The sequence below is a fragment of the Loxodonta africana genome, chromosome 3 (genome assembly GCF_030014295.1).
Source record: "Loxodonta africana isolate mLoxAfr1 chromosome 3, mLoxAfr1.hap2, whole genome shotgun sequence".
NCBI lineage: Eukaryota > Metazoa > Chordata > Mammalia > Proboscidea > Elephantidae > Loxodonta > Loxodonta africana.
Genome location: NC_087344.1, coordinates 57,653,559 through 57,672,785, shown reverse-complemented (window position 1 = coordinate 57,672,785; position 19,227 = coordinate 57,653,559). Strand labels below are relative to the sequence as shown.

The 19,227-nt window shown below is 48.6% G+C and overlaps 1 protein-coding gene across 9 annotated transcripts in view; it reads right to left on the bottom strand.

Moving 5' to 3' along the window:
- Positions 1-2,779: 2,779 nt before the first annotated feature.
- ZBTB40 (zinc finger and BTB domain containing 40) overlaps positions 2,780-19,227 on the bottom strand; it is a 79,272-nt gene continuing 62,824 nt past the window's right edge. For 6 of the 9 annotated variants that reach the window (XM_064281441.1, XM_023554335.2, XM_010595059.3 and 3 more), the window contains 8 exons: positions 18,668-19,132; positions 17,523-17,729; positions 15,597-15,761; positions 12,840-13,054; positions 11,451-11,613; positions 10,695-10,781; positions 8,708-8,934; positions 2,780-6,945 (listed from right to left, as the gene is read on the bottom strand). In XM_064281441.1, the coding sequence (XP_064137511.1) occupies positions 6,751-6,945; positions 8,708-8,934; positions 10,695-10,781; positions 11,451-11,613; positions 12,840-13,054; positions 15,597-15,761; positions 17,523-17,729; positions 18,668-19,132 (1,724 nt within the window). In that variant the 3' untranslated portion in view covers positions 2,780-6,750. The other 3 variants (XM_023554336.2, XM_023554337.2, XM_064281444.1) reach the window with 3 other exon arrangements.

Genomic DNA, 19,227 nt, shown 5'->3' with positions numbered 1-19,227 from the left:
CAGGCCAAGTGCCGACTCTGCCCCACCAGGCTACAGACACGAGGTGGCTGAGAGCAGACTAAGTGGTATATTCCACCACTGGCTGAAAGCAGCTTAGACAGAGCACGTGGTCAGAGCCGCAGAGTAAGGAAGCATATTCTCTCCTCACCCTCAAAATAAAGTCCTGACATCCTAGAGGGGAGGCCAGCATCCTCTTCCTCCAGCAGCAGGCAATACCCGCTGAGCATCCACTGAGAACACCGTCCGGTGCTAGGTATTTGGAGGAGATACAAACGTCTTAACCAGTTGCCATCCAGTCACCTCCAACTGAGGGTGACCCCACATGTGCCAGAGTAGAACTGTGCTCTGCGGGTTTTCGGTAGCTGATATTTTGGAAGTAGGTCACCAGGCCTATCTTTCAAGGTGCCTCTGGGTGGACACCAACCTTTATGGGGCATTCGTGGTTCAGTGATGGAATTTTTGCTTTCCATGTGAGAGACCCAGGTTCAATTCCCGGCCAACGCACCTCGAGAGCAGCCACCACCTTTCTTTCAGTAAAGGCTTGCTTTTGCTATAATGCTGAACAGGTTTCAGTGGAGCTTCCAGACTAAGACAGATGAGGAACCAAGGCCTGGTGATCTACCTCTGAAAATCAGCCAGTGAAAACCCTACGGATCACAATGGTCTGATCCACAGCCACAGGACTGGGCAGCATTTTGTTCCACTGCACACAGGGTTGCCAGCAGCCAGGGGCCAACTCAATAACTGCCACAAATGTCTTAGTAGACATGGACCTACGCTCTGGTAGCACTGGGCGACAGGGGAGAAGACAGAACAGATGCACGAGAAAAAGCCTGGAGAACATCCACAAGAAAACGAGCTTGGTCCTATGCCCATGTCCTAAGCCTCATCTTCTCAGTGACACCGTGAGTCCTGGGCTATTTCCCAAGGAAGGGTGAAGGCCCTGGTCCTAAGAAAAGGCTACATGGAGCCACAGGTCACTTCTTTCTTCACTCCAAACATATCCCTGAGCACAAGCTCATGGAGGGTAAAATAAAACAATGAATACAAGTGCTACAGAGGTAAGGAGGGAAGGCCAGAAATCATTACAGTCATTGTTTCCAATTCCTCTGCTCTCACTGGGTGTATTCCACCTGGCATTCGGAAGTCTGGGCCTTCATTCAGATGTGACCCCTCAGCTGCAGTGTCAACGGGCTCTGAGAGCCCTTGCTCCAGCACTGGGATAGCCGCTCTCCTTTTGAGTACCACTCACTCTAGTCTGCGACAGACACTCTGGGTTCTTTGGTGCTGCCCAGGAAGCTAAGTCTTACCTTGGCCTTGGGCATCCCCACACTGGGCTCCAGGCCCTCTACCTTAGGATATATCAGGCATCCTCCTTTCCTGCCCTTCTCTGCCCTCTTTCCCCAGGGCCTTTTAGAGTGCCATAAACAGTTACAGCCGTCATTCACAAAGCATTCATACTCTGTCAGGCATTTTACAAATGTTAAGATTTACCCTCACAATCAGTAGTTAGTAACAACTCACCCAAGGTCACACGGCTAAGAGGTAGAGCTGGGAGGCTGCCAAGTCCATGCCCTTTCCATGGCTGCACAGCCTCTTGCCATCAGCCACCCACCGCTGGTCCTGGCCTAGGCCTAAGATAATGGGATCACCCGGGAATCACCTCCGCACAGTCATGCCTGACCCACATGCAGCAGTCCCTTTCCTCTGGACACACTCACCTTCATGTCTGGACCCCAACCCATGCGACAATTATGCCTTGAGGCTGCCTGAGACACTCCCGGGAGAGTTGCCCATAATACAACACGGAAAGCTCCAGCCTCTCCCCAAAGACACCTCATAGGTAGAGGGGCATCCCTTCCTAAAGGCCCTTGTGGGCTCCAGACGAGGGTCAACTCTCATGCTACCCTAGGACTGCCCAGGAGAAGTGAGCTCAGAGCCCCCCACCTACACCCCCAGCCTCAGGGCTGACCTCAGCGTCAGGAGCTGCATGATGTGACCTGCCTCCTTCTGCCTTACCTGCCGAGCTCTTACTGTAGAAATTATGTCTGTGCTATCTGTGTCTCCCTCTCTAGTTTCCTCGTTGGCTCCCAGCACTGTGACATTTCCAGGTGTTCACTGGGAAAGGTTTCTGCTCTTTTATGAGTTATCTGTTCAGCACTTTGTGTGTTGGGAGCAGTTGAGATTCAATAGATAAATGAAAAGGGGTAAGTGTTATAGGAATCCCTAAGCATCCAGAGACAGGAGAGGAAGAAAACACATAGACATGTAAAAGAGACACATAAACGTGCAGGAATGAACATTTTCCTTAAGGCTAGGAATGCAGGGAAGGGCTGACCTGTACCTGAAGGACTTTATTCACAACAACTAAAATTTTCTATACCAAATTCATCAAATCCAAGCCTTTAATGCGTACAACAATTCTATGGGCTAAGTACAATGATTCCCTGTTGTATAGATGGGAGCTGGGAAGAGGCAGCTCAGAAAGGGTAAGTCCCTCGTTCAAGGTCATAGTTAAGAGTGCCATAGCTGGGAGTCCCCAGGCCAGACTCCAAAGCCTGTGCTGAAATACTCCCCCCCACTGCTCCCTGGGAAAGAGGGTTTAGGAAATGAGACTCCACATGGCAGGAAACTCCCCCCCCCCCACCCCCCGTGCTTACATGGCCTGACACACACAATAGCCCCTAGGAAACCAGGCCTTTCAGCCTGACAGCCACCCAGAACCAAAGACAAAACAGGTCCGTAACATCATAGTCCATGTGAAACTTCCGCAGCATAATTTTTTTCAAAGTACATATTTTATTTACATAGATTAGTACAAGCTGAACATGAATAACATTTGTAATAAAATTTATACAGCATCCCGCACCGGCTAGCTGTCTTCACCCTGGGTGGTAGCAGGTGCGGCTGGCCTTGGTAAAGGAAACGATGAAATCTTCACAATTTAGAAGTGATTTAAATTAGCCTAGGGAATGTTTTTTTTCCCTCAACAATGTATTCCCCAAAGTACAGACAGCTTTTCTCCCCAAGTTGTAGGTGCAGCCACTTTACAGGTTCCGTCTGTGCTTCTGAGCTTCTGGTTCAAGTCCTACCATCCCCAAGGTTTTCCATGGCAACAGAACAACTACCAACTTCCTCCAACCACGTCCTTCAAACCCCCCCTCCCCGTTTTTTTTATTCCCATTTTCCATCTTCTTCCCATGTATCCTTGGTATGTACCAGGCCAAGTATAGCAGGGCTGGGACTACTGAATTCTTCCTTGGGGAGGGTTGATTAAAGTTGCTGTTCAACTTTCTAGCCTCGATCCAATAGAAACATTGCCTTTCTCCCTAGAACCATCTGTCCACTGTGTGTAAGGCTAGCCATTCCCTTCATGCCTTAGCCAGTCCATGGCTCTCAGAGAAACAGTTGCTAAAGACTAAATTCAAAGGCACACCCCGCCTCCCCCGCATTAGCATGTCCTCAGCTTGTGCTGAAGGCAACATCAACAGCCCCTGGGGTTAATAGAGAAAGTTTTAGGGCCCCATCTCACCTTTCTCCTTGATCCTGGGATTATACCTGATGTAGACCCTGAGGAGGGGACAGGCTTTGCCTCCCCATTTGCCATCTGTCTGCCCCGACCCCATTTCAGCCCTCAGCCCCTGACTATCAGAGCTCTTCTCCGAGATGAAGGGTGCACTGCTTTTCCCCGGGTCAGTGGGGTGGGGGCTAAGGGTAAGGGGGGTGGGGCAGCAAGCTTCCTTAGAGAGGATCTGATCATCACAGGAACCCACTGTTCACACTGCAGACTTTCTGGGCTCAAAATTTTCCAAACATTGAGCTTCTGAGACAGAAGAGACAGGCTTTTTAAAATAAATGAATAAAGCCATTTGTCTCAGCTTCCTTGAGGCCCCTCTGGTCTCAGGCTCATGGACTGAGACAGTAGGAGTCTCATCTTCCTGTGCTAATCCTTGCTCTTGAACCGTCAGTGTGCCGTCTCACTTACCTGTGATGGGCAAATCCTGTTCCACAATTGATCCCATCATTCCCCCTGGAGTTAGACTCCAGCTTAGAATCTGACTGCCTTTCCCTCCCCACCAGCTGGTTGATGAGCTATGGGAACAGAGGTTTCAGGTTCCACTGAATCAAATCCACAGGTTCCCCCAGAAGCCTGCAGACTCCTCCACACCACAGCAAACACTCGTGTTCAGCTCAGAGGCCACAAGGACAGTACCTCGTGGGAATGAGGCAAACCGAACACCACTGCCATAATGGAAGCAAATGAGATGAAATAACGTTAACAACGTCCTCAGTGGCAGCAGTTCAGAAGGTCTCTGGGGCACAAATAGGAGAAAAGAATAAAATGTCCAAGTTGAGTTGGAAAAAGTCTTGCTACAATGAAATTCATTCTTGGGCTTCTCTAGGGAGCAAACATTGTAAAATCAGTCAGCAAACATAGCCGCTTCAAGAGGCTCATTCGGGGCACAGATTACGTTCAGGATGGGCCTTACCTCATTGCTGCCGAGAGCAGGCAAACCAGCCCCGGGTCTGTGCTTCCTACTGGGTGCTGCCCCAGCAGCAAGCCTGGCCTTCCCATTCGCTCTCCGCCCAGCAAGCGGCCAAGTCTGCAAATTCTGAAGAAAACAAGTGTTCTGACACGGTCTGGGTCTCTGCCAGAAACCTGCAAAGGGTTTCTCCTTGCTCGAGAGGATCTGAAACTTGGGTTTAAAATGTACAGCTTTCTTTATTCAGGAGGCTTTTAAAAATCACTTTCCCTTACAGGCCCTCAGCAATTAATGTTTATTTATTTTGGCTGGAAGGCATTTTAGTGAGACTCACGGCAGTCCCCAACAACTGTCCTATGGCTTATGCCTTCCTGCACTCTTATCTGCTGGGCTTGGCATCTAGGTCCCTTAAGCATGTGCCACTGCACTGTCTTTTAGTGGGTTTTATCTGGGGCCAAAAGGAGATTCAGTCCCCTTTTGCCACTTGCGGATCAAGAGTTCTAATCTGAGAGCTCATAAGACTGAAAAACCTTAAGAAGACAAGACAGCCTAGGCAGGACTGGTGAGGGCTTCACGTGGAGACGAAGTCCTAAAGGTTTGAGCACCATCTTCTGGTCAGTTTTCAGCTTTTGAGGCTGACTCTCCTTTGAAAACTTCATTTGCTTCGGAATGGGAAGATCCCAGTGCTGACAGCTTAGGTGATTTGAGTATCAGATTGAGGGTACCACCGGAGGCAGAAGCAGCTGGCTGGGACTTGCTGGCCTGAGGATCCTGCTGAGGGAGCTGGGTCCAGGGCTGCCTACATAGAACTGGTGGCTGTCGGCAAGCAGCCTGCTCAGTGTCAGGCTTCATCTGCCCTGGCAGCAGTGTGCAAGCTCACCTTGTGGCAGCAATCAAAGTTCCGACCAGAGCCCAAGCCAACCCTCACCTGTTTGTACGTGGCCATTTGGGATGTGCCTGGGAAGAAGGGGTAGACCTTTTGCCCCTGCCAGTGTGTGGCTCGAGGGTGTGTGATTAAATTGGGCACTACCCGCTAGTCAAACCAACAATGTGGCATGGAGTCCTGCTTGGTGTATAAACATCACACTAGCAACTTCAACCTTCTGGCATCGAGGAAAGGAAGATAAATGCTAGTCATTCCCTTCAAACGGCAGGAACCTACATCCATCTAATTGTACTTCATAATGGATCCCACAAGCCATTAATTATCAGATTATATTTTAGGAACTAACGATAAAAAGCTTTGTGAAGCTCAGGCTCCCAAGGATCACGGACCGGCAGTCACAGAGGTGGCTGGGAAGAACCACGGCAGCAGGCCTCTCACAGGCAGGGAAGCCCATGAGCAGGAGCCGGGGGCCGTCGTGCTGCTACTCCACATGCGGACAGAACCACCTGCCTGGGCGCGAGGTCAGTAGCTACATTAAACGTTCCAGAGGAAGGGAGGAAGGCTTCCCAGTCAGGCAGTTTTAGCTGTGGGAACGTGCCTCCTCTGTGAAGAATATCCTGGAAAGGCAAAGGCTATCTCTGCAGTCAGGTGGCCTCACATTAAACACTTCCAATAAAAACACTCCCAAGGCTTTGCTCTGGGAGGGGCCCACTGTACTGACATGGTGGGATTAGGTGTGGAAATGTGGCCTTCCTGTATTGTTAACACGTTGCTACCTGTCCCATTGCCACCGCAAGGGGTGCTGGGCACAGAGACTGGATGAAGTGGGAACCCAGGCAGATGGAGGATAAGAGAAGTGAGGAAGGGCCAAGTGTGCTCAAGGCTGGGTTCCTGGATGGTGTGCTGGTTCTCCTCTCGTTTTTAAGTGGCCAGTAGGCACTGGCAGTGTTTGTAGCCCTGTGCTGTGGGCCGCAGTGTCACGCTTGACTGCCATCCTGCACTCCAAGCGCTGCCAGCACACTGCACTCTCTGGCAGCCGTGGTCATGAGCTCCTATCCCACCACTCTTTCCGCCTACATTTTGAAAGTGATACTTCATTTGGGGATAGACAATGACACAGAGACAAAGCAGCAGGCCTGTGAGGAGGAAGCCAGGCCATCCGCCTGCCTGCTACGGAGGGCAGTGGTATTGGTGTCAGTGACTCAGACACTGTTGGTTCTATGAAAACACTGAAGCTTCTATTTTCCAAGTGAGGCCGTTGTGGTCGGTGCTAATGCAAAAATGCTCATCACTCAGGACAGCCAGGGAAGGAGGACAAAGAACAAGTTGCAGAGTGCTCTCTGGTGCATTTCAGAACCCCTCCAGTGGGTGGGCAGCCACTCACTTTGCCTCACCGCAGATCAGGGTCACGGTACCATCCAGCAAATCCTCCACAGTCACCGCCACAAGCTCAGAGCTGGTCTGAGATGTCTGGGAATCTGGCAATGTCACAAACACCTGGGACCCAGCCAGCTGGGTCTCCTCCAAAGTGATCACCTGTTCTGCTGGGGCCACCGGCTCTGGGGCTTGGATCACCTGAAAAGGGAAGACCACGAGGCTACTGTGGGCAGTGTCCACAGTTAGCTTCCCAGAATTTACATGGTTTTCATCTCATGCTGTAATGATGATATTTATGTTTTCACCTGAGGAGAACAATTGCATGTGCCTAATGGGAAGAGGCAAGTCTAACACATCAGTGATGCAAAAGAGAAGGCAAGCAAACAATTTACACAACTCTGTGCACTAAATTGCTATAATTTAGCTCAGTACGCCACCTCGGGGTACCCAGGCTCTGTGATTACACACCAGTGAACACTGGCTCAGGTTTCTCAGATTGGGCCTTCCTGTCTTGAGGATTACACTGCAGTGGTAAGTGCCATGTGGTTGGTCTCATGCTCTGATACACGGAAACGTGGGTGATTTTTTGGAGCCTAGGCTTGCCAAGGATAGCATCTCTAGACCACTGGTCAGACTAGGAGCCTTCCTAGGAGGGTGCCCGGCTATAGCGCTTAGGAGGAAAAAGGGGTGGACAAACTGTGACTTCTATCAGCACATTCATTTGGCTCACCAGGCTGGCAGGGCAGGTACCCCTTCTTTCTGCCACAGTCAAGACACGATCCTTCCCAATCTGCACGATCTGTTAAAGATGACCTTCCCATCTCAGCGATAACTATTCTGGGGTTAAGCAACCTAGTTCCTGCCTGAACCTCCAAGTTGATGCTTCTGACCCATGGAGCCCAGGACAGCTTGATGCTCTCCTCCCCAGAGGACATGGCCACCCTGGCTCTTGAGAACTAGCCAGGAGTGAAGAGCAGGGCACTAGACTTAAGTGAGCAGAAATGGGGAGGCAGAGCTCAGCTCCTCTCTGTGTGCTGTGACTGAAAAGGGATGGGCTGTGATGTTCAATCAAAAATTATCTAGGACGATAGTTTCCAAGCTATTTTTTTTCTTTTAGCAATGAAATCCCCCCTGCCCTCCCCCAAACGACATCTCACCAAGAACCCTAATACCTAAGAAAGACAAAAGCAAAGCTGCTCAGTTGATAGGGCAGAAGGAGGATCACCTGGAATCCTGCCCAGCTGACCTCCCCTCTGTTCCCCAGAGGCCTGAAGAGTGTGGCTTATAAAGGACTGACCTATGGAACTGGACCGTGGGATGGTCCAACTGACTGAAACCTCCCCTCCAACCCACCAAAAATGACTGACCACTGCAGTGCTAAGTTTCTTTTCCCTTTCTGCCTGCCCTCTCTGGAGAAGATGGAAGAGCGTTACAACAGGGCAACTGAGGGCCTGGGTCAGGCTTTGCCTTAAAACATCAGGAAGAGGTGAGCTTTTCACCCAGGTAAAGGTGAGAGGCCCAGATATGTCCAAGGGGGCACTATGTCCAGCCCAGAGGATCTAATAAAGTGCTTCCACTGAAGGTGACTCCCTTGCCAGCTAAGAGCTCATCCCCCTTCTCCAAGGTCCCCTGCAACTCTCACCACATCCCATGGTGTTCCTCAGAAGGTGGGGAAGGGTGTGAAATGGGAGAGAAAAACCCAGAGTTTTTCCACTTTTGGAAGTTCTTGCTTCAGGCTCCCTCTATCTAGGGGCCATTTCACATGTGACCACCAAGAGACTAGACTTTTCCGTTCTGTTTTGGTAAGAGGTCCAGAGAGACTCTTCTATGAGATTCTCTTGGTTATGAATGCATTACTCAAAGGGCCAAAGAGAAAGCCTGGGTGTTGTAGCAGAGCCAGCTCTACAGAAGCCTTAGGAACCCAGTGTCAGCGCTCTGTGCCGAGTGGCCCCAGAATCACCTGCACCACCGGGGAGGCTGCTGCTTGGGTTTCGGTGCCCATCACCTTTGGGTGTTCAGATTCCAAGTGCCCGTCCAGCTGGGTCTGGGAGGTGAAGAGCTCCCCACAGAGCTCACAGGGGAAGGTGTTCTCTGACTGCTTGAAGTGCTCCGTGGTGACGTGGTGCTGCAGTGCCCCAGGGAAGCGGAAGGTGGCTGCACAGTACAAGCACCTGAATGGCTGTGACCCTGGAGGGGGGAGACAGAAGGGATGTGTTGTGGGTGGAATGACTAAGGGAAGGAAGAGCAAGGGGAGTTGAGAGGAAGGTGTGAGAACGGAGGTGCAGAGGCAGATCCAGGTTTTGTGGGGCCTAAAGCTCATATAATGTGTGGGCCCTCTTGAGGAAAAATAATACAAAACTACAAATATAGAATTAGATGCAGAGCCTTGAAAGGGCCCCTCACAAGAGAGGAGCCCTGAGCTAACACTTCATTAGCATTAGATTCAGGCTAAATCCGCCTCAGCTGAGGCCCATTACTCAACTGTAGATAATGGTGCTGACAATACCAAGTTTCATCAATTCTAAGAAGTGCTTTTTAACATCTCTGAAATGGGGTCAACGGCATCTCATGACTGCTACAGGCTACGTGGCAGCTGGGTATAATCGCCAATGACTATGGACACACGAACATCAAAAGTAGCGGCATCAAGGCTTGGAGCATGAGTGTCCACGGCTTGGAAGAAAATCCCTGAGACAGGAGTGGTACACGTTTTTAACTCATGGGAATGAAATGGTTTGGGGGAGGGATGAATCAGCCATGTTTAGCCACATTCTCAAAGTAGGAATCAAAAGTAGACAGTTTTACATAATGTGCAAGAGTTCTTTGACGCAATCTTTTACTATGTGATCCACCACCAATGCTCCTGATGGCAAAGAATGTGACACTGTGGAAAAATGTGCACGCTGACAGTCCAAACGCAAAGTTACTCTGCGAAGCTGGACTGTTACCTTAATTTATTTTCTTATGTTGTCTTTTTTTTATGCATGCACACAAAAGTGAGTGATATAATAAAAATCTATGTCAACTGAGTCCAAAATAACTCTTAGAATAACCTACAAATTCTGATAGGAAAACTTAGTTTAATTGGCAGCAGTTTTTCTTTCTTAATGGTTCATTAAAAATGGTACACCTGAAGAACACCAAGGATACAAGGTAATTACGAGCCCCAGAGACAGAAAGGGTCACATACACCAGAGACTACATCAGCCTGAGATCAGAAGAACTAGATGGTACCTGGCTACAACTGATAACTGCCCTGACAGGGAACACAACAGAGAACCCCTGAGGGACCAGGAGAGCAGTGGGATCCAGACCCCAAATTCTCATAAAAGGACCAGACTTAATGGTCTGACTGAGACTAAAAGGACTCCGGTGGTCATGGCCGCCAGATCTTCTGTTGGCCCAGGACAGGAACCATTCCCAAAGCCAACTCTTCAGACAAGGGATTGGATTGGGCAATGGGATGGAGAGGGATGCTGGTGAGGAGTCAACTTCTTGGATCAGGTGGACACTTGAGACTATGTTGGCACCTCCTGCCTGGAGGGGGGAGATGAGAGGGTAGAGGGGGTTAGAAGCTGGCGGAATGGACACCAAAAAGAGAGTGGACGGAGGGAGCGGGCTGTCTCATTAGGGGGAGAGCAATTGGGAGTATGTAGCAAGGTGTATATGGGTTTTTGTGTGAGAGAATGACTTGATTTGTAAACTTTCACTTAAAGCACAATAAAAATTAAAAAAAAAAAAAAGGTACAGCTTTTAACTGGTATGTCCACATCTTTCTCCTGCAGGGTGGCTGGTGGGTTTGAACCACTGACCTTTCAGTTAGCAGCCAAGCCCTTAACCACTGTGCCACCAGGGCTCCTCAGACACAGCAATAATAATGATAATCGCAGCTAATGCTTCAGACTGTTTAACAGTGCCAGGCCCTACGTATTTAGGGTGCCACTGACCTGAATGCTGGCACTTGACGTGCACCTGCAGCAAAGCCGGTGTGGGGAAGAGCTCCTTACACTTGTCACATTCATGGAACTTCACATCTGTGAAGCACACAAGGAGAGAGCCGTGAGACAAGCTGGACGATCAGGGCTGGGTGGCAGGGATGGTGGCTAACACTTGGCAAGCGCCTAACATGTGCCAAGACCCTCATGCCCATGATCTATTAGTGTAATCCAGTGGTAAACAGCACCAGATCTGGGTCCAGATTGCCTGGATTCAAACAAGGTTGTTGTGAGGAACATGGTGCCTTGCAATTAGGAAACGCTCTGCAACCACGAGCTGTTGTGACGATCCCCAAATTCACCTGCAAGGTACGTTATTAGTAACTCCCATTCCACTCAGTAAAGACAAGTCACTTCCCAGGGTCATGCAACTGGTAGGTGCTGGATTCAGGGTTTCCACCCAGGCCTGTCTGCCACCAAAGTTGACACCCTTCCTACTGCACAGTGACTGGGCCTCACTTGGGGGCTGGTAGGAGCTTACACTGCTTGAGGTTTCCAGGTTTGAGAACTACTGCCTTCCAGCTACTGTTATTGATGGACTGGGGCTGTATCCCTCAGGTGTGCTGGGCAGAACAAAGGTAATTACCAAAGCACACCACACAGTCGCACTGCTGGTTGGGATTTTTGGATAGAACCCAGGGATGCCATATAACCAAGCCATCCCCATGCATCAGCACACACTCCCCATCTATGGCTCCCAAACCCCACCTGCGTGCTCTGCTTTGATGTGCTTCTTGTGTTCCATGGTGTTGGGAAAGGTTTTGTCACAGGAGCTGCACTGGAGTGAGGAGAACTTGGAGGATCGATGGTTCTGTGCAGCAAACACATCAGGGTGGTGGGTCCGATTGTGGTACCACAAACCAGACAATTGCTGCAAGGAATATGGCAAGTATTAGAGTCTTAGAACGTTCCAGCAAGCTGGAGAGCTCAGGAGTCCCCCATGAGAGAAAGAAAAACATTCTCAGATAAGCTTATGGGTCTAGAATCACACTCTCTGACCTATCAAACTGAGTGTTTATGTTGGGGAGGCTGGTGTTCGTGGGAACAAGACAACTATGTATTAAGAGGCTGCTATATGACAGGGCTCAGCTGAGTCCGTCTTAAGTTCACTCCTGTATGAGGGAGGTGCTATGATCTTTCCAATGAGGCAGAAGATGAGGCACAGAGGGGTTAAATGACTTGCCCTAAGTCACACAATTAGTAAGTGGTGGGGCCAGGACTCAAGCCCTGGCCTTCTGACTTAAGCATCTGTGTTCTTCAGCACTGTGCTGTATCTCACTGCTTCTTAGAAGCCCGGGGTAGAGCAGAGCAGAGCAAACTGCTGAAAAAGGGGCTACGTGCTGTCCCTGCTCTGTAAGCAAGTATCCCCTTCCCTCAGGTTCCGAGCAGCATCGGAAAATTCTCCTTAATGTTCCACAGTATCCGAGGGGCCAGGCCCAGGTCTTACTCCACTCTTTGACCCTACTGTTCGCAGCACAAGGCTTCACACAGAGTTAGTCCTCAATTTTTGTTGAGCTGAAATTAGCCTCTGTGTGTCTTTCTATATACCTGCATCTTATGGACACCAACAAAGACCACTCTTTTCTTTGCGGTTTTAGAGTGTCTGATAGATGTAGCTTCTTTTTAGTTCTATATGGGGTTTCCCTTTAATTACATGCCAAATTCTATGGTAAAAAAGCAACGCCATTTCCTGAGAGTTAAAAAAAAAAAAAAAAGCAATAATTGTGCTAAACAAGATAATTCCAGGTTGTGTTACAATCCCCTTAGTCATTCTCATGTGCCCTGACACATGGAGTCAATAGGATGTGAGGCTCCAAGGAGAAAAGCAGCATTCAGTTCATGACAAGGCTGACTTCTGGGGAGTAGGGGGTATAAGAACTCTCTGCTCCAATTAAAGCTCCCCACTGTATCCCTCTGACCAGATCTCCTTAGAGAACTGAAATAATTTCAAACTGCATTCTCCATGATAACAAGCCAAACTGGCATATCCTGGTGATAAGATCTGATCCACAAGCCACAAACACGGGGATCAAGGGTGAGCAAATGGAGAGTAGATCAGGGACTGGAGGGAGGCCTCCCACCAGAGCCTGCGGTCACCTGGTAGGCCTTGTTGCAGATCCCACAGCTGAAGGGCTTCCCACCAACATGGGTCACCATGTGCCGCTCCAGCATGGAAGGGGCACTGAAGATCTTCCCACACGTGGGGCACGGGTGGTACTCCTTGGAGTGCACCTCATGGATGTGCTTCCGGTGGTCCTGCAGGGTGGGGAAACTCATCCTGCATTTCTTGCAATCATAGGGATCTTCTATGTCTGGTTCCATGAGGAACATTCATGAGAGAAAGAGGGGGAGAAGAAAAAACACCGAAGACTGCAGTCAGTGAGATAGATGCTGGTCACTGCACACAGCTACAGACAGAAGCGAGGCCCTGTTCAGATGCTGTGCAGGGTCATGCACTCCGAGGACCAGCAGTCAGCACAGGGCTAACCTGGCCACCCCGCCTTCTTGCCAGAGGAGCAACAGCCTCTGAGGCTTCTGGACTAACAACCTCTGCAGCATCAAATAGAAAAAATAGTTCATGTCAATTCCTCATTTTACATCGTACAAGTGAAATTCTATTTTACTTCTCTCCAGAGAATATCACCCTTGCTCTTCCCCTGCTAGTGGTGGGCAGTTCTGGGTTTTCTAATTCACTACAGAGATTTCCACCTATTCCCTAGAGCATCACTACTTCCTGTGTTGTCAGCAGTACAATTCCCCATCCCAGATCAACAACACAAACAACATTTTCATAGATAATGCCTGAGGGCTACGTGACAGGCATTGCTCTATGTGCTTTACGTATGTGAACTCGTTTAATCCTTCCAAAAGCGCTATGACTAGTTCTATTACCACCCCGATTTTAGAGATTAGGAAAATCACAATTTAGACAGTTAGGTTAGTTCCTTGCCCAATGTCACAACTAGGAAATGGCTGAACTGGCCAACAACCCCAGCGCTATCCCCAAAGGCCAGTCTAATTGGACAACTCCAACTCTTTGGTACGATCTCAAAGACAAGAAGTGGCACTAGTGATGAATATACTTGCCAGTCCTGTGGTAGGAAATGTCACTCTTTTTCTTAAAGCAACAGAAACCTAAACGTTTTAATAACAAAATCCTTTGCCCATGAGAAAGGCCCAGCCCACAAGCCAATCTTATTTGTGCATCAGTTCAGGTGAACTCAGGAATTTACCATGCAGCAGCATTTGATATCATTAACTAGTTTCTCTGTGGACGCCAGCTCTTGAAATCTCAGCTTTGTGCTGTCTTTTAAGACACTTTGAAGCCATTTTCCATAAGGAATGATGTGTTCCTATGAAACAGGTGAGGAACAATAAAAGAGAGGGAGGGCCTGGATGCTGGGCCTGCCTCAGATGGCATACTCCAGGGGCATGGCAAAGTAGTTTGGGTTCTTCTCCATTCCAAAAATTAATAATGTCTTTCCCTCTTTTGACTCCCAAGTAATGCTACTAGGAAAAGAAGACCAAAGCAGATACCATCTGAGAGAGGTTGACAGGATAGCAAAACTGTGGCGCTGGACAGAATCCAAATTTCACTAAGCTGGAAGTCTGTTGCAACTGGATTTTTAGTACAGCCTTGTAAACTCCTTGGGGAGCAGGGACCACACTGTATATTCTTTCTGCCTCCTCCCATGTCCAGCTACATGCTAAGCACACAGGAACTCTAGCAAAGTCCCTGTCGGCTGGCCAACAACAGACCTGAAAGTGTCTACATAAGGCACATGTTTGTGACACACTGTATTTGCCCACAGCTACAAAGGGAAGAAGGGTGCAGGCACATGGCATGCAAAAAGACAAGCTTTGATGGTGACAAGCAGCACCAGAGAGGGTTACTCTTGTCACCAATACTAATAACAGGTGGCATTCGCTGAGCATTTTCTATGAGTCAGGCAGGGAGCTTCAGGCTTTATTTATAGGTGATATCTCATTTAATTCTCACCACAATCTGAGGTGGTGGGTACCATTATCTTCTCCAGTTTACAAGGGGCCTAAGAGGCTTACAAAGGTGGACATTTGTTTAAGGTCTCATGGGAAGTACACGGCAGGCTGAGATGCAAATCCTCACCTGTGTGATTTCAGACACCAAGCTCTTAACATCCTGCTGTGCTGCAGCATGTGAGAGGCTGAAGAAAATGTGACATGGCATCCGAAGGCCACAGTGGAGGTTTCCTGATGACATAATGAAGATCACAGAATTTCCTTTTCTTTCCTGTATGTGTGTGTATGTATGTGCATATGTTGAACAGAAGTCTGTTTTTTTCCCTACCAATTCCAGTAGAAGGGAAGAAAGATGGGGCAGACCCTACAAACTGAGTGAAATACAATGGCGTTCAGAAGAAAATACTGGGCAGAAGGCAGGGCAAGTGACCAGGTACCACTTCAGATGGTATACAGTAACTTAGAAAGTGTCCGGGGTGCTCCTATGATCCTAAGATGGGTGAGCAGGAGCTCGGTGGACTACAGGAAATGTCCCAGTGCTCTGTGAGCTTATCTGTCATAGAGACTCTCTCCATCAAACACAATTTGCCTCTGTCAGCCAAACAGTGCCAGGTGGCTAAGCAGGAAGGCAAGGAAGCCTGGACGGAGCGAAACAAGTATCACACGATGCTACGTTAAAATGGTAATCTCCTTGAAATAGGACCAAAGGACTCTGGGTTTTGCAGAAGAGAGGAGGGGAACGCGCTGAATGGAGACCAGCTCTGGGGGAGTGACAACCTGTGTGATGACCGTTACACACTTCCTCACAGCCAGGCCTGGCACTGAGTGCCTGACATGCACAATCTCAGTACATACTGTGAAAGGTGTGCAGGTGGATGGAGAGGCCGTTGGCTTGCCGGAAGCCCTTGCCACAGTCCCTGCAGACATATGGCTTATCCCCGGTGTGGGTCCTTACGTGGCGGGACAGCTCAATGGACTGGGCAAACACAGCATCACAGTACTGGCATGCGTACATTTTCCCTGGAAATACAAGAGAGTTTATTAGAGCCAGCACTAAACATTTACAGCATTCCTAAAATAAAGTCACATTCTAGGGCAAATATCAGGGAAACATAATCTGGAAGACAACATTAAAACAGCAGGCAATTTGTAACGCTTCTGGTCAGATGGCACTTCACAATCACAACCGACCACACAGAAAGGGTACGAATGTCGTCTTCCTACCCTGAGGAATAAGAACGAGGTCGCGTTACACAAGATAACCCATCTGTTAATCAGGCAACAAGTATGGGAAGAGCTCATTCCACCTCCAGGCAACAGACATATCCCTGTACTTAGAAACACGTGAGTTTGGATTCCCTTGCAACATACACAGTGCAGATACAGCAACCGCATGCGCAGGTGAGAGGCATGGCTTCAGAGGAGAATGAAAGCCTTCTTCCGGTGACTTGCTATAAAATTATTACAGCTCACCTGGTTTCTCTACTTCCTCATGAACATAATGAGAATATAATGACCAGGCTGCCATAGAAAACACAGGTAAATAAGAAGTCTACAAAACATTTTGTACAAACTGCCAGAGCAGCCGTACCTCCAAACCTCCTTATGATGTCAATAAACCAACAAGCAAAAACTCCTTGCCGTCGAGTCGATTCTGACTCATAGCAACCCTACAGGACAGAGTAGAACTGCCCCGTAGAGTTTCCAAGGAGCACCTGGTGGATTGGAACTGCTGACCTTTTGGTTAGCAGCTGCCACCAGGGTATCAATAGAAGTGGGGAAATAATGAGCAGGTGAGGCTCCAGACCCCAACTCCTAGGCCTGCTTCAACCAGAGTGATCAACCTCATGTTTATGTTTCACATACTTTCAAACAATATTTTGTTAGAAGAAAAAGCCTTCTTGAATTAAGAGGTGAAACTGTTGAGAAGTCTAGTGCTCAGTCCTTGGCCTTCTCTATCCCCACTTTCCAGATGATCTTATCTCAGAGCCTCATATACCATCTGTACACTGACAGCTCCCACACTTTTATCTAGGCCCTACCTTTCTACAGAACTCTCTAGACATGTATCAAAGTTTCTATAACTCTACCTCTCCGCCTGGAGGTCTACAAGGTATCGGGAATTTATTGCACCCGAAACAGAGCTCCTGATTCCACACCCCCCCGCATGGCCTCTAACCCACCACCCCTCACACACACATACTCCAATTCCCCCATCAGTAAATGGCAGCATCATCCATTCAGTTGTTCAAGCCCAAAACTCCAAACCACTCTTAATTCCTCTCTTTCCCTCACATCCCACATCCAACCCATCATTAATTCTATAGGCTCTACTTTCAAAAATATATCCCCAATATTGGCACATACTGCCTGGCTATCTGTGTCTGGGGATTAGAGGTGACTTCTTAAAAATCCGCAAACTTGACTATTTTTTACAACCCCCACGAATATAACTCTAGTCAAAAACTCCATCGTCTCTAGGCTGGACTACTGCAATAATCTCCTAACTGCTCTCCCCCATTTGTATGATACTCTGCCCTATTACAATTTATCATCCACAGAGTGGCCAGAATTATGTAAATCAGATCCTCTACTGGTCTTTCTTCTGTGGAGCCACTGGGTGGATTCAAACAGCCAACCTTTTGGTTAGCAGCTGTGTGCTTAACTATTGCACCACCATGGCTCCTTGAGATATGTATCACACTTAATTCCAAATGCATTTTTCAGCAACTTACATAGTTAAAATTTGCAGTAGAACAAAAGCAGTTCCCCAAGCGTTACCTTCCGAGTGCTTCTTTTTGGTGTGGTAGGCCAGGGCAGAGGCTTGGGTGAAGGTCATGAGGCAGTGCTTACACATGAACGGGCGGTCCCCAGTGTGAAGGCGAAGGTGGTTCTTCAGGGTAGAATTGGCTGCAAACTTCGCCCCACACTCTTCACAGGAGAAAGGCTTCTCATCAAAGTGCTCTGTCAGTTTATGGTACTGCATGCCTACAGAAGCCGTGCCAGGGACCAGAAGAGATACTAGCAATTAGCGTTATGAACCAGCCTGAGGCTACATAACTGCACTGTTTCAGGTGAGGGCTCCGGAGGAAGATAGTATCTAGCACAGGACCCAGGTCAGGCCAGCTCTGACCCATGTAGCCACGCTGCCCAACTGCCCAGCAATAAGCATCCCAAAGTCACCTCCTGGTTGGACTAGGCAGGAAGTGATTCTGGATTTAACGTCCCTGTCCCCTCTCTCTCTTAAATAAGACCCAGTCACCTAGAAATAGTGAAACAAAACTTACTTCTATGTTTCATCAGGCTTATCCAACATCTGGGACAAGGGGAAAATAATACCTGACTCTACATCTCAGGGTTTCCAAAAAACCAAAAAAAAAACCAAACCCACTGCCATCTAGTCGACTGCAACTCCTAGCGACCCTACAGGACAGAGTAGAACTGCCCCACAGGGTTTCCAAGGAGTGCCTGGTAGATTCGAACTGCCTACCTTTTGGTTAGCAGCAGTAGCACTTAACCACTGCACCACCGGGGTCTCCAGTGGCTCTTATTTATTATCAAGACACAAATGGTACATAAAAACAAAAGAATCAGGCATTAAACGGTTATTATCACCACAAATAACAGCAGCTACAATTTACTGCGTCCTAACTCTGCTAGGCACTGTACTAAGGGTTCAACTATATTATTTTAAACCTTCTAATAATCCAATAAACTATTTAATAGATGAGGAAATGAAAGCTCAGAGAGCTGATCCCAAACCCCATATTCTTCCCCATATATTTCCATGCCTTGGTGAGAACCTATTCTATCTTCTAAGCCCACCCACATTCCTAGTTATTACACACAAACAGGGGCAAGGCCTGGACTCCAAACTACAACATCCAGAATCATCATTCGCTGTTACTTTGCCTTCCTGAATGTACCTGAGGCATGAGCAAATTCTCTGCCACAGAGGTCGCATGTCACTGGAAGCCTCTTCTTCTTCTTCTTAGGGATGTCGGGCTCTCCACCTGCACCGTGGGCCTCCAGCTGATGCTTCTCCAGCTCTTTCCTAGAATCCTTGGTCTCGCTGCAGTCCTTACACTGCACCTGCTTGCTCTTGGCCACACGGCAGCGCTTCATGTGCACCTTCAGGCGGCAGTAGAAATGGAAGCTTTTGTCACAGGCCTTACAGACAAAGCTCTTCTTGGCAGAATCTGGGGAGGCAGAAGTGTCCTTCTCTTGCTCTGGCAGAGAACCGGTCTCTCCCTCGTCATTCCGTTTCCCAGCCCGGCAGTCTTCTTCAGCTGGCTCAGCTGCCTTTTCATCTGACTTATCGTTGGCTTCAAGGTGAAATTTATTACTCACCTTCCACATTTCCTTCTGCCCATCTTCCTTAGCAAGGAAACCTGCACAGGGGAGAAAGCTCACGGCTCTGGAAACTCTCTACATTTCTAGTTTACTTTAGAACTTTTCTAGGGCACACAGCTTCTTATGGGAGACT